Genomic DNA, 13,734 nt, shown 5'->3' with positions numbered 1-13,734 from the left:
TAGTTTCCAATGTAAAGGCAGCAGGACAGTATGAACGTTAACCGGGTAAAAGAGGCGCGAGAACGGCGCGCTAAAAACGGAAGTGACGTATTTTGTTGTCACCCCTCCTCGCCTCCTCCGTGCTTTAGTCATTGGTGGCATGGACGGGAAAACCAATTGCCTGGCTAATGTTACCTTGGTGAGCGTCTCTGGATTATAACAGTTTTCCACATTTGAAATGTTTTCAAAGGCCGGGCTTTGAATCAATATCGCAAATATTACTCCCATCTTGAGCATTAATCGTCTGTAAGCAAACGGCTGCTTCTCGCGCTCTTGTGAGGATTCCTACGTCAGCTAGCAACTTTTGGTCCTCTAAACAAAATGGCGGACAATGAAGACGATAATAATTCAGCGTCCAAATCTGCTGCAGCGAAAATGGAAAACGTCGACGCGAGCGGATCTCTGCCGCAGCCCGAGACGATACAAACCGCAGCCGAAGCGGGAAATAATCAAGAAGACGCAAGCAAGGCCGCAGAAGGGGGCGTTGATCAAGGCCTCGCCGAGTTAATGCACAGCGAGTCGGCGGTGGATGTCACAGTTCTGGACGGCACCCAGGAGGTGATCGGGCAGATCGTGAGCGCTGATATGATAACCGATCAGAATATCATAACGTCTTACGTTCATGCCACTGCAGAGGCAGGTTTGACTGCTGAATGCACCACGGTAAGCGGTGAAGTCTTAAACGCTCTTGCACCGACGACCACCATCATTTACGTGCAGCCCGACGGCAGCTTCGTGGAGAGCTCGGGGTTATCGGCCGAGGAGCAGCAGCAGTTAATCGAGCAATTAACGAAACAACAATTAATCCATGTGGCAGGTACCGAGACAGCAGTGAAACCATCCACTTCCCCTATCGTGGACGTGCAGCAGGTTATAGTTAGTAAAGCACAATTAATTGCTCAGGCCGAGCCGGCTACGACCCATACAACGAGCCCAAAAATATTGCAGAGACCTGTCACGACGCAGACGACGTCCTACATTGCGCTGGAATCCAGTAACTTGCAGTTGGCGACAGCGATCCAGCCGCAGCCAGTCAGTATCGTGCAGAACGCGTCGCAGCAGCTGCTGAGCGTCGCCAAACAGGTCGCGCTGCAACAGTCGCAGAATGGAGCCCACACGACCACCCAGAAGGTACCGTAGGGTCTTTCATAAGTTGTAGAAATTGTATTAACTTGCCGGAATTGTTTCTTTACAGTGTAGAATGGGAATGTAGGCTTTCTCTGAAAATCTGTGGAGTACTTTCTTTCTCTTGCTTTTTTCCCCTACCTACTTCATGCATATCAACTTATTCACAAGCATTTCCCTCATTTAACTTTCCTTCCTTTTGTACTTTTTTTTTCTGCTTTTCCTTCCTTCTCTCTGTATTTGCTTGCTTATGTACTTCCTTTCTTCTGCAGAAACTTCCTTCTGTATGTACTTCCTTTTCCCACATGTATTTCCTTCTCTGCTTCATCCCTTCCTTCTGTACCCTTTTCTTCTGTACATATTTCCTTCTGTATGTCCCTCTGTACATTCTTTCGTCCACAAGTATTTCCTTCTGTATTTTGTTCTGTGCGTTTCTTCCACAAATATTTCCTTCTGTACTTCCTTCATTCCTTTTGTACTTCATTTCTTCTGCAGATTTCCTTCCATACATCCTCCTTTCTTCAATAGGTATTTCCATCTGTTCTGAACAGATTTCCATCCATACGTTTACATGCATTCTTCCACAAGTATTTCTTCTGTAGAACACTTCCTTTCTTCCGTACATACTTCCTTCTGTACTCCCCTTTTACCAAATGTATTTCTTTCTTTATTTCCTTTTTCTGCATTTCCTTCCTCCTTCCTTCCTTTCTTCCACACATGCTTCTTTTTTCCTACAAGTATGTCCTTCTGTACTTCCTTCCTCCCTTCCTTTTGTACGTACTTACTTCTGCACAGATTACCTTTCATTCATCCTTCTGTACATTTTTCCCACAAGAATTTCCTTCTGTACTTCCTTTCAAACATGCTTCCTTTCTTCCACACAAATATCTTTACATATTTTCCTCTGTATATATTTTTTTTTCTTCCAAAAGTATTTTCTCCTTTGCTTTCTTGCTGCTGCTTCTTTTTTCTTTTCTTTTTTTTTTTATTTTTTTTTTTACTTCTGTGCAGATTTCCTAAAGAACTTCTTCTGTACAATCTTTTTTTTTTCCACAAGGTTTTCCTTCCATTCTTATTTCTGAACGTACTTCCTTCTGTACTTGCTTCCTTACATACTCCCTTTCTTCCACAAGTGTTTTTTTTTGTTCTGTCTTCCTTTAGTACTTTTTTTCTGCACATACTTCCTTCCATATCTTTTTTTTTCTCTATAGGGTCATTCCGTGTGAAATCGAAAATTTTCACCAGAGATTCAGAGCCAGATTACAGGGGGGTAAAAATTGCTTCAGAAAGATGGCAGCATCATAATGTTATTTTTACACAGAGATTGGTAGGTCTGTTAGTAAAATCTGTTGACTTTAGCCATCTTTGTTGTATTATGTGCCAATGGTGACAATTCAAAAATGGGGAAAGAGCATCTTTCAAGTTTTTTTCTCCAGAGTTTGCATGCCTGTAACTCAGGAAGTATTAAAGATGTCTTAATGCCCTTTTAGATATTGGGTCTTAACAAACTTTTCTTTTGGCATCTTAATTTTTAAGGCCCTATATGATTCAGTTCCAGAGATATTGGAATTTAAATATGGCTCCAGGAGTAAATCGTTAAATTGTACACATTTTCAGTGGCCGTGCCTATAACTCAAGAAGTATTAAAGATATCGCAATATGATTTTAGATTCCAGTTCTTAATAAACTTTTCCTTTGGAATCTTCATTTTCAAGGCCCTAAATCATTCAGTTCCAGAGATCTGGGGAACTCAATGAGGCACCATGTCCAGATTGTTGAATATTAGGCTACTCATTTTCAGTCGTCAAAAGCCAAATGTTGGTCACTTTGTATACAGCGATACTTACTGTATTTAAAGCGGAATGTCTGAAGAATAAGTAATGTTGAAACTAGAAATGTAGGGCCTTGACTAGGGATGCAGTGATTATAGATTTTCTTGGTACGATTATTGTCTGAGGAATAATCATGGTTTTACGATTATGACTATTATTATGCATTTATTCATTTCCCAACATTACTAATGTGTAAAATCACATCAACACTTTTTAGATATTAAAGTGTTATATATTGCTGGCTTTTGAAACCGCGTCAGGTGGTTCTTACCTTCACGTCGTGCATTAAAATCGTTCAATTTACAGCTAGCCGTGCATTATCCCTTATGTGAACAGGGATAGTAAATAACAAAGTTAATGAAGTATTATTAATATATGAATAATATTAACTTTATATGTCCCACTGGGGAAACTGTTACTAATGATGGAAATAAACTGAAATATTATTGTAATCAACTGTCATCCATACGTATTCATTTTAATAATCTTTATAATAATTCATATGATTTTACATGTGGCCTGAGAAAATCATGCCTATTATTTTGGTTTGTGAGATCGGAGATCGTGGTTGACTCTTACCTTTTATAAAGAATATCTCTTTGGATTTGAGACTTTAGTCTTTGCAACTTTACAGATATTCTATATGCACCAAGAGCTAGTAAGAGAACGGAAAAATGGAAATCGCATCATATGACCCCTTTAAGCTGGTGCACCGCTAGTGTAATTTTGTTTTCATTTTGCGCAAGCTGCAACAGTTCCGTTCCATGTAACAGAAACACTCGGTTTAGCGGAACCTTTACGATTAATTAACCGTGACGTTTTAAAGTGCGGTTAATCGTGAAACCGGTTAATCGCTGCATCCCTAGCCTTGACAATGAAGATTCCAAAAGAAAGGTTTATTAAGAATTGGAATCTAAAATCATATTGCAATATCTTTAATACTTCTTGAGTTATAGGCATACAAACTTTGGAAAAATAATATTTATGGCACTCAGACAGGTATGTTCTAGTGGTCGACCGATTTTGTTTTATTGACAGCCGATATAATTGTATTTATTTTAATTAATATTTAAGAAATGTTAAATAATTTGAAAATGGATTAAAAAATTAATGTGTAAAATAAACATATTTATACTTTAAATGACAAAGTATTTTTTTTAACAAATAAATAAATATTTAACAAAAATATAATTAAAAAGGAAATAAACACTGTAACCAACAGGGCACTCAGTATTCTGGGAAGCTTGTGTGCATTGGGATTTGGGAATCATATTTTTTCAAATAAAGCCAAGGTAACACTCATTTTACATACAGCACACAGTGAAAATGACATGAATATGACATTGGGTAAAAGCATGAAGAGCAGCATAATTTAAAATCCCGAGTTTAAAGTTTGTGGATCGCGCGTCTCCAGTGAAGAAGAACTCTCCTCCTGTCCGTATTCAATTCACACGGACCGACCGTCACGCAGAGAACACGCGATCATGCAGGATACACATGTACACTTCACAAGATCTCGCAGCTGGATTTGACTAAGTTTGCAAGATTTTTTTAATTAAATGTTCATAAGTCATTCAAAGACTTGTTTAAATGATATAAATGCGTATTTGCTGAATGCTGACGGAAAACGAGAAAATATTATAACGTTTGTCTTTCTATAACTAAGAATATAAAAGCAATCATTATAATACTTTTTTGTATACATTTTAATTCCTTTGTTTAACAGTTCTTTCTGATTATTAGACAGATTTCTGTCCGTGTTAGACAGAACTGTTAACGATGACAGCGAACAAGGAGAATGTGAGCACTGTATGCTCAGGCGCTGTCGTTCTCAGCGCCGTCAAAATAAAAGTCCCGCCTCGAACGCATCGGCCAAACTGAAAAACTTTGAAATTGATGTTTGAAAAATGCCAAATATCGGCCTTGGCGATATATCGGTCGACCACTAGTATGCTCAATGCAGTTGTTTTGACAAGGAAACGAGATACATTTCTTATTTAAACATTACTTGTTCTTCAAACATTCCTCTTTAAAAGAAAAGAAGTATCATATTTATGCAAAATGACCCACATTTGGCTTTTGACCACTGAAAATGTGTACAATTTAACGATTTACTCCTGGAGCCATATTGAAATTCCAATATCTCTGGAACTGAATCATATAGGGCCTTAAATGAAGATGCCAAAAGGAAGGTTTGTTAAGACCCAATATCTAAAAAGGCATTAAGATATCTTTAATACTTCGTGAGTTACAGGCATGCAAACTCTGGAGAAAAAACTTGAAAAGTGCTCTTTGCCCATTTTTGGGTGGTCACCATTGGCACATAATGCAACAAAGATTGCTAAAGTCCTACAGACCTACCAATCTCTGTGTAAAAATAACATTATGATGCTGCCATCTTTCTGAAGTCATTTTTACACCCTTGTAATTTGGCTCTGAATTTCAGGTGAAAATTGCCATTTTGACCCCCCTCTACAAAATTGTGGATTACTCAGTAAATATTCATCATTACCATGACATTTAATAGTTTGGCTTTCATTACTATACATGTTTATCTTTCTTCAGAAAAAATATTAGCAAAATCAAAAATTTGAGCTGGGGACATCTGGTTGAGTTGACAAAGAATGACCCTATACATCCATCCTTCCTTCCTTAAAAATTAATGCATTATATAAAGGAATTATACAAATTGTCAAGTACTTTAGATCATATATTTATTTATGATTTCACTGTTGTATCAATAATTGTAGTAATTATGATATATGGGCAGAAACTATGGCCACAAACAAGTTTTGTAAAAGAAACCAGTTCTTTTATTTTACAGTAGTATAACGCCGAATGCATCTTCTGTTTAGTATCCCACATGCAATCTGTTAGATATTCTGTATATGCATTAAATGAATTTAGTCCAAAGACTGCGTAAGCAAATTATTTACCCATTTATCTCCAAAGTTAATTGTTTTTTCACACCTTGAATTATTCAGGTAGCTGAGCCCATCCAAATTCAAGTTCAGGCACCTCTGAAGCAAGACATTAAACAACGGCAGACAACTCCAATAACAATTTTACAGCCGCAGAATCTGTCAGCCAGTCAGCCGCTAGTGAAGGTTTCAACCGTAGGAACATTAAGCAGCCCACAGATCTTCCACATCACCCCTGTGCCTGGACAGCAGCAATTTTTCTTACAAAACCCAAGCGATCCTCCAATTCAGCTTCTCCTTCAGAAACCAGCTCCTGTTGTTAGCACCATTTCTGTCCCCATTAGCAAGGTACACGTCCCTGCACCTGCCACGGTCAAGAGTCCACCAGCCAAGCCAATAGTTCCTACCCCAAAGATCCTAGTGCCGTCTCCGAAAGTTTCATCTTCTCCAGACAAGGTAACAATTCCTTCCAAAGTCATTACTGTGGAAACAAAAACCGCAACTCCAGCTGTTGAAAAAAACACACAAAAAGTTAAAAATCGCCAGAAGAAACCTCAGAAAATCCAAACCCGATCTGGTCGGGTGTCCAGACCACCTAAGCACAAGGTGAAAGACTACAAGTTCATTAAGAATGAGGACTTGGCAGAAAGCCACCAGTCAGATTCAGATGACTACTCTGAGATAAGTGTGGAGGATGAGGATGGAGAGGAAGGCAAGAAGAAGACCTCAGATGTGACACACAACCTCCGTGACAAAGCCTTTAAATGTGATACCTGTGAGAAAGCGTACATCGGCGTCGCCGGTTTGAACAGACACTATAAGCTAAATCCCACACATGACAAGAATCCAACACCACCTCAAGCAGAAGACGAACAACCTTCAGGAACAGAAGTCACCGATACTAGTCAAGTGAAAACACTCAGTACTCAAAAGGTAAGATGATTTGTTTTGATTGCTTGATATTAGGTCTCGGATCATTAAAAAAAATTATCCGATTGATAAGATAATTGCATATAAAATATTTCAGGGTCAAGAAATTGGGAAGGTAGAACCCAGGAGACCTGGGCGGCCCAGGGGACCAGGTCGGCCTGGTCGTCCTAGGAGGCCTGGGCGGCCACCTAAAAGAGGACGACCGGGAAGGCCACCCAAGTACCCCAGAGGAATGAGCTTGGAGCAGCAAGCACAAAGACAGAGGAATCGACTGAAAGAAGTAAGATCTGGTTTGCTATACATCTGTGTGCTGTTCTTTGCAGACATTCAGATCAGTTACGCATGCCTTTTTTAAAATATTGTATAATATTGATATTGTAATGTTGTGGTAAATATTCTCATTACTGCAAAAACAATCCCAGCAGAGCAGTTAATTAAATCACTGATACTAACAGTGGGTACTGAACATCTTTCTTCAGTTTATTAAACAGTATGATGATGAAGATCTCATGGAGATTGTTCTTCCACGTCTGGCCAGAGTCATGACTGTATGGGAGTTTGTGCTGATGAAGGTAAGTTTAGACGTTCTGAAACATGGGATAGATTTTTTTTATTTTGTCTGGTCGTGTCCATTTCTCACTGTAAAATACCATGTTATTACATGTATTGGAAGCATTTCATGCACGCTTACAGTGTGCTTGTTCCTTTAGGTGGAAAAGGGCTACCCGTCAAAGCAACAGTTCCCGAGCGTATACCATGAATTTGAACAGCTACACAGCCAGGTGAAGAAGATGGCCCTGGAATATTTGCACACTTCACCAGCCTCCCGGCCAGCTATAGAGGTCAACAACATGGGAGTAAGTAATCGCAAGACATATAGCCACTGCAGCTTTGTGCTCAAGCATGAGTACCATACAAATTTTTTGTCATTCCAGGTTTTACAATCTCTGGGTGTAACCGATCCCAATGCACTAAAACTCCTGACTTCCTCTGAAGGACAACAAAGTCACAAGACAAATCAGTCAGAGCCACGAGCAAATCAGGCCACCAAGAGCCTACGGAGTATCGAGGTACATTCTGTGCAAAAATCATTCCAGTGCAGACTCCTTTATGCAAGTGTACATAGCACACATTGCTCAGCTGCAGAATTGTTTAATTCTGTCTACTAACTAGTCATTTAATTCAGGGAGTTTTAAACTTTTAGATGGCCTGCCTGAACCTCCAAAGATGATGCTCTTGTGAGGAACCCCCTTTGTGAAATATAAAGGCACTATTATTAAAATATTGAAAGAATATATACTTTGTATTAAGTTTACTAACATCTTTATATACCCAGTACTAGGGTAATTAATGTAAAGGTAAACATTTAAATGAAAATGAAAAAAAGAAAAAGTTGTATTTTTCTTACTGTTAAAATCTTGGGCTTTTAATAGAATAAGATAACCTTGATTAATCGCATGAATTATCCTTTAGAAATCAGAATGAAATGGTAATATCTAATAGGGTTAACATGATGAAAGCTGTGCTAAATGTCTTTTATCCAAAAGTTATGGGTTGATAATTTTTTTTGTTTTTGAAACAAGTCTCTTATGTTTACTAAGGCTGCATTTATTATACAAAATACAGTACAACAGTAATAATGTGAAATATTATTACAATTTAAAATGACTCTTTTCTCTTTTTGTACAATTTAAAATGTAATTTATTCCTGTGATGGCAAAGCTGAATTTTTAGCAGCCATTACTCCAGTCTTCAGTTTCAAATGGTCCTTCAGAAATCATTCTAATCAGCTGATTTGGTGCTCAGGAAGCATTTTCTCTTATCAATGTTGAAAACAGTTGTGCTGCTTGATACTTTTGTGGAATCTTTGATACATTTTTTTTCAAGATTCTCTGATGAATTGAAAGTTCAAAAGAACAGCATTTATTGAAATAGAAATAATTTGTTACATTAACTTTTGCAACTTAACTGTTACTTTTGATCAATTTAATGTGTCCTTGTTGAATAAAAATATTTATCTATTTTAAGTTAACCTCGACAGCCCTATTTTTGTTCTGTGGACCCTTGATTTAGTAGACACTTTTATTACTTTTTTTTTTTCATGATTTGCTCCTTTTGGGTTTTGAACCTGCAAACGTTCATTTACCTAGATCCATATTATCACCACTCCACTGTGAGCTGTTTTGGGCTACTTGTTATAGTTTTATGTGAACAAAACACAGTTACTGTGTATAGTAATAATATTTCCTCTTCATGTTGTTCTTAGAATGCCAAAATGCTGCCTCCTGCAAAAAGGTTCAAAATAGAAAACTGCAATGAAGAAACCAACGGCTATCGAGTTAATCAGAATGGTATCCAGAAGGACGAGAGTGTTGATGGCTCCATGCTGCGTAAGCCTCAGGTGGTGCTGACCAGACTGGAGAACTTGACTTCTGTAGATCTAACCTCTGACGACGCTACACAGAGCACTGAAAACACCGTCCCGGAGAGGACAGAGGAAGAGCCTATGGAGACGGAAGTGTTGTCTTCGGATTCTGATGCCACAAAAACCGTAGAAGACCCTGAGATCTCCAAGGTTCTGAACAGCAGCGTCGTCGTGGACATCATGGATCAGATGGAACAGCTGGAACAAGCTCTGAGCATAGACTCGCAAGAAGCCGCTCAACAAGAGGTTCAAGACAGCCAGACCGATGCTCTCGAAGATCCCGAGGCCAGTCAGGTGGTGCAGCAAGAATCTTCAGTTATTTTCCAGACAGCAGAAGGGCTTGTCATGCAGAGCGCTGAAGAGTTAGCCGCCAAAGGCATCGTCATTGTCAACGGGCCCGATGGCACCACGATGCACATCGAGGCACCTGAAGGCATTCCTTTAGAGACCGTTCATGCCCTGCTGGGCATTGAAACCGAAAGAAAGACTTAATGGAGTCACATCTTCACTTCCTGTTTTTGTCCATTATTCACACCATACATACGTTCTGTCTGTGTAATGGTGTTTTTTCAATGAACTTTTATTGCATTCTTTGTAAATTTGTATAAAAACAGTATTATTATATATTAGTGTTTTTTTTTTTTGTTTGTTTATACAAAAAGAAGTTATTGTTCATTTCAAATTTTAGAGAATGTTCACTTATGTTGGCATATCTTAACTATTGGTTTCAGAGTCCGTGACTATGTAGCTGCGTGTTACATATCTCAAGGGGACGTGACAAGAGTGATGACATGGTGGGAAACACTTGTGACAACACACTAAATTGTGGAGGGAATCCAGTGTTTTTCATTCTGGAAACTGATTCTTTCACAACATGCACAGATGGGAGGAAAGAAAATACTATCTGCCAAAACTAAGTTATGGACTCCAGCAAGGTTCAGTAAAGCTGTGGTAAGATTTTTGTGATACTGTGTCCACTTAGTTGGCCATCCAGTGAAATCTGTATATAAACTGTTCCTTTATGTTAGCAAGCCAGGCTGTAGTTATAATACAGTTTAAATTGGTACCCCATGACATTTTATTTATTCAAACACTTTTGGACGTTTGTTTGTTCGTTTGAAAATTAACCCTTATCTTAAGGCTGAAAATGGTTGATCCCTAGAAGTCTGACCTAAAAACATATTTTGAGATGTCTTATGCATAGGGGATGTTTTGGTTTTGATAACTGGCCACTCGGTGCAGTAAGAAAGCGCTCTAGATTTGTAAAACAAACTGAGAAAACTTGAGGTGCTTATAATCTTAGACCGCAGCCTCAGATGTTCCATTGTTTCTGTTATTTAGTAGTTTGTGTAGTGCAAAAGTCATTTGAAAAGTTGTTGCACTATTTTATTACTTTTTATATAATATCTGGTTTACTGTGTTTTTGAAACATCTCCGCATTTTTAATACAAAGGGACATGTTCGAATATGACATTAAAACTTTTGTGAGTGAGTTTATGGAGTTAAGACTTTGTATGGTACCAGACTGCTTACAAGGCAGTAATACAGTTATAAAAATAGCATATTTTCGAGAAATAAATTTGAAGGTTAAACATTACATCAAAGCTATATACATGTCATGATATGCTTTTAATTTGTTTACATAGTCCTCATGCATAGACTCCAGACTGAATCACAAAGGTCTGTGACCCGTTTCCAATAGCAAACTCTAGTAGCAGTTTTCCACTGTCCTCAATGTAGGGTTGATACAGCCACGATGACAGGTAGACCATGGAAAGGTCAGCATTAGCCGTGTGGGCCAATTCTCGCAGTATAGTCTTCTTCAGCGCCAACTCCTGCTTGTATGACTCGTAAAGCTTGGAAGATACTTCAACTGTCACGAAGGTGACAAAGATCAATAACACAGAGCATGAGTGATTATGGGACATTGACATTTAAATTTTTTTAAATTGAGATAACAGGGCTTTCATGTATTTCAGGTACCAGTTTTTTTTTTTTAATAATATGATTATACATATTATGGTTGTCATACATGTATATGAAAACTTGCAATACATTTACACACCCTCAGGCCATTCATGATGCAGATGAGTTTGTTTCTTCATCAGAACAGATTTGGAGAAATTTCGCATTACATCACTTGCTCACCATTTGCTCACTCTGCAATCAATCTGATCCTCTGTGAATGGGTGCCGTCAGAATGTGTTCGAACAGCTGATAAAAACGTCACAATAATTAACAAGTAATCCAGACTCCAGTTGATTAATTAATGTCTTGTTTAGTGAATAGAGAAAAGTGTTTTTTCAGCTGTCTGGATTCTCATTCTAACGGTACCCATTCAGAGGACCCATTAATGAGCAAGTGATGCCAAATTTCTCCAAATCTGTTACAATGAAGAAACAAACTACTTTACATCTTGGATGGCCTGAGTGGCAATTTGTCATTTTTGGGTGAACTATTCCTTTAAGGGGTCACATTTGCAAAGAAAGCAGATGATTGCTTCACACTAAATTAGTTTGTGTATATATATATATATATACACACACACAAACACATACATATAAATTTAGAAGTAAACCAATTTTATTAAAGTAAACTTTGGACATACAGATCACAGATCAAATGAACAGAGAATGGGATAGTTTGGTATGTGATTGAACATTTGTTCTATTCCTCTTACCAAACTGATGTGTGGACCACGTGTGAAAGTGGTGCTGCTCTTCCTTTCTCTCCAAACCGGAATGCTTCGAACTCACAGATGCCACGCTCAGCATGGACCACCTTCTCCATCTTTGACAGTATGTTTGCCTTTGGCGAAACATTTTAGACTACATAAAAAAGTATTGCTAATGCTCGTTCTGCAAAAAGTTAACATTTTATCCACAAGGTCTTGTAACTCGACACATTCTTCTTCCAGCTCTTGGTTGCTCTGTTTCAGATTCTCTGAAAAGTCTCCAGCTGCCAAACTGCCTCCTTCCATCACAACGTCAGGCTCAATATCTGATCTGGGAACAGACACGATGGAGAAAACAGGTTACAGGTGTAAAGAGCAGGCAGATTGCTCACACACACACACACACACACACACACACACAAATGAATATATAAACGCATTATAATGTTACTATACAGTATAATTTATTTATATAATTTATATTTATTGTTTAACACATTAAACGTACTTTTTGCTCAATCCCAGATTAACAATTTTAGTCGCAATTGTGGATCCCTCGTTATTTAATCGCTCCCATTTCAGGATGAGATTATGCCAATCTGCGGCATCGTCCTTTAATTTCCTGGCACTTCCGGTCAAATTGCCCTTTTTTCCTGGGGTCGTGGACTCCGACATTATGCATGTAATAGTGTTTACTTTAATGTTAATCTGTACAATGCAATAACATCAGCTGAATTATGTTGTGCTTTTTCTCATCACGTAATTTAACTGAGAACATATGACCTATTTGCAGATTTACAGATTTCTTCTAAAAAAGCTGTATAATTGTCATTTATTGCATTAATTTTAAAAGTAGTTTTAAAGTATTTTAGTTCATCACAGTCAACAACATAGCATTAACTCGCGTGTTTCTTCTACTCTTTTGCTCTGCTTCTGCCGTTTAATGCTATGACTATTGCGAACCGTGTTAGTGACACCTAATGGGACATTTATGTTATTACATCGCTGACTTTAGGCCAGGGGGCTTCTCTCAGCAGTCAGCTCCTGGTATCTTAACACTTTGTGATGGAGGGTCTCTGCATTACTTTTTATGTGGGTCTAGAATTTAATGGATCTTTTTTTATTTGAACTATTAGTGGGTACAGTACTAATATTAGTTGTACTCATACTATGTTATGCCACTAATCCAAAGACTGTTCCCCAGCATCAGAGAATCTGATGGTCACATTCGGCCCAACACCCATTTACACTTGTGTCTACAATCAAGACATTTACTGCACAAAAGCTATTTACTCTTCAGACCTTTATACTTCCTGACAAAGGTCCATGCTTGTTGTTTTCTTGCAGTCTCTCTCTTTTTATCTACATTTCTCTAAAATTAAAATGTGCATAAATATACATTTATTAATGCACTGTATTAAGATTTAGACATGTAGAAAGAAATGCTAAAAAACAACCACTGTACTGTCTGAAGGCACATTGTTATACTGTATTGTACTGCAGTGAATATTTGTTTAAATAAGTTTTGTAAAAATGTTAGCTTTAAGGTTGGAGACAGACTACTTCTAGAGATTTTGCATTTGAAATAAATCCAGACCCAGTTAATGTAAAAAAAAAACAAAAAAAACCTTTATTTAAAATTACAGCCAGTTGAACCATTAACCTGAGTGAGTTGTGTTAACACTATAATAATAAATAACAGCAAAATAGTAGGAAGACTGGTAGAGAAGTGAACAATAGTGACTTTGTTCCGACTTCATTCTTTTGGACTGTTCTAATTTCCTTTTT

At 37.9% G+C, this 13,734-nt stretch overlaps 1 protein-coding gene and 1 pseudogene across 1 annotated transcript; one reads left to right on the top strand and one right to left on the bottom strand.

Annotated features, from left to right (window-relative positions):
• Nucleotides 1-99: 99 nt before the first annotated feature.
• LOC107674060 (uncharacterized) lies at nt 100-10,765 on the top strand. The gene is made up of 7 exons (XM_016467918.1): nt 100-1,170; nt 5,981-6,850; nt 6,945-7,127; nt 7,327-7,419; nt 7,558-7,704; nt 7,783-7,917; nt 9,114-10,765. Exons 1-7 carry the CDS (start codon nt 361-363, stop codon nt 9,762-9,764), a joined length of 2,889 nt encoding a protein of 962 aa, XP_016323404.1. The 5' UTR covers nt 100-360; the 3' UTR covers nt 9,765-10,765.
• A 179-nt stretch (nt 10,766-10,944) lies between these two features.
• On the bottom strand, nt 10,945-12,631 carry LOC107674067 (cyclin-dependent kinase 2-interacting protein-like; annotated as a pseudogene).
• Between the last annotated feature and the right edge of the window lie 1,103 nt (nt 12,632-13,734).

The sequence above is a fragment of the Sinocyclocheilus anshuiensis genome, unplaced genomic scaffold, assembly GCF_001515605.1.
Source record: "Sinocyclocheilus anshuiensis isolate Anshui unplaced genomic scaffold, SAMN03320099.WGS_v1.1 scaffold544, whole genome shotgun sequence".
In the NCBI taxonomy this organism is placed as follows: domain Eukaryota; kingdom Metazoa; phylum Chordata; class Actinopteri; order Cypriniformes; family Cyprinidae; genus Sinocyclocheilus; species Sinocyclocheilus anshuiensis.
Note: the sequence above shows the minus strand (reverse complement) of the source record. Positions and strands in the feature narration are given on the sequence as shown.

Bases quoted from the DNA above. Each gene is read 5' to 3' on its own strand.
- LOC107674060 (XM_016467918.1), top strand. From the start codon at position 361: ATGGCGGACAATGAAGACGATAATAATTCAGCGTCCAAATCTGCTGCA. The intron at 1,171-5,980 runs GTACCGTAGGGT...TGAATTATTCAG, and splicing joins CCCACACGACCACCCAGAAG to GTAGCTGAGCCCATCCAAAT. The intron at 7,705-7,782 runs GTAAGTAATCGC...TTGTCATTCCAG, and splicing joins TAGAGGTCAACAACATGGGA to GTTTTACAATCTCTGGGTGT.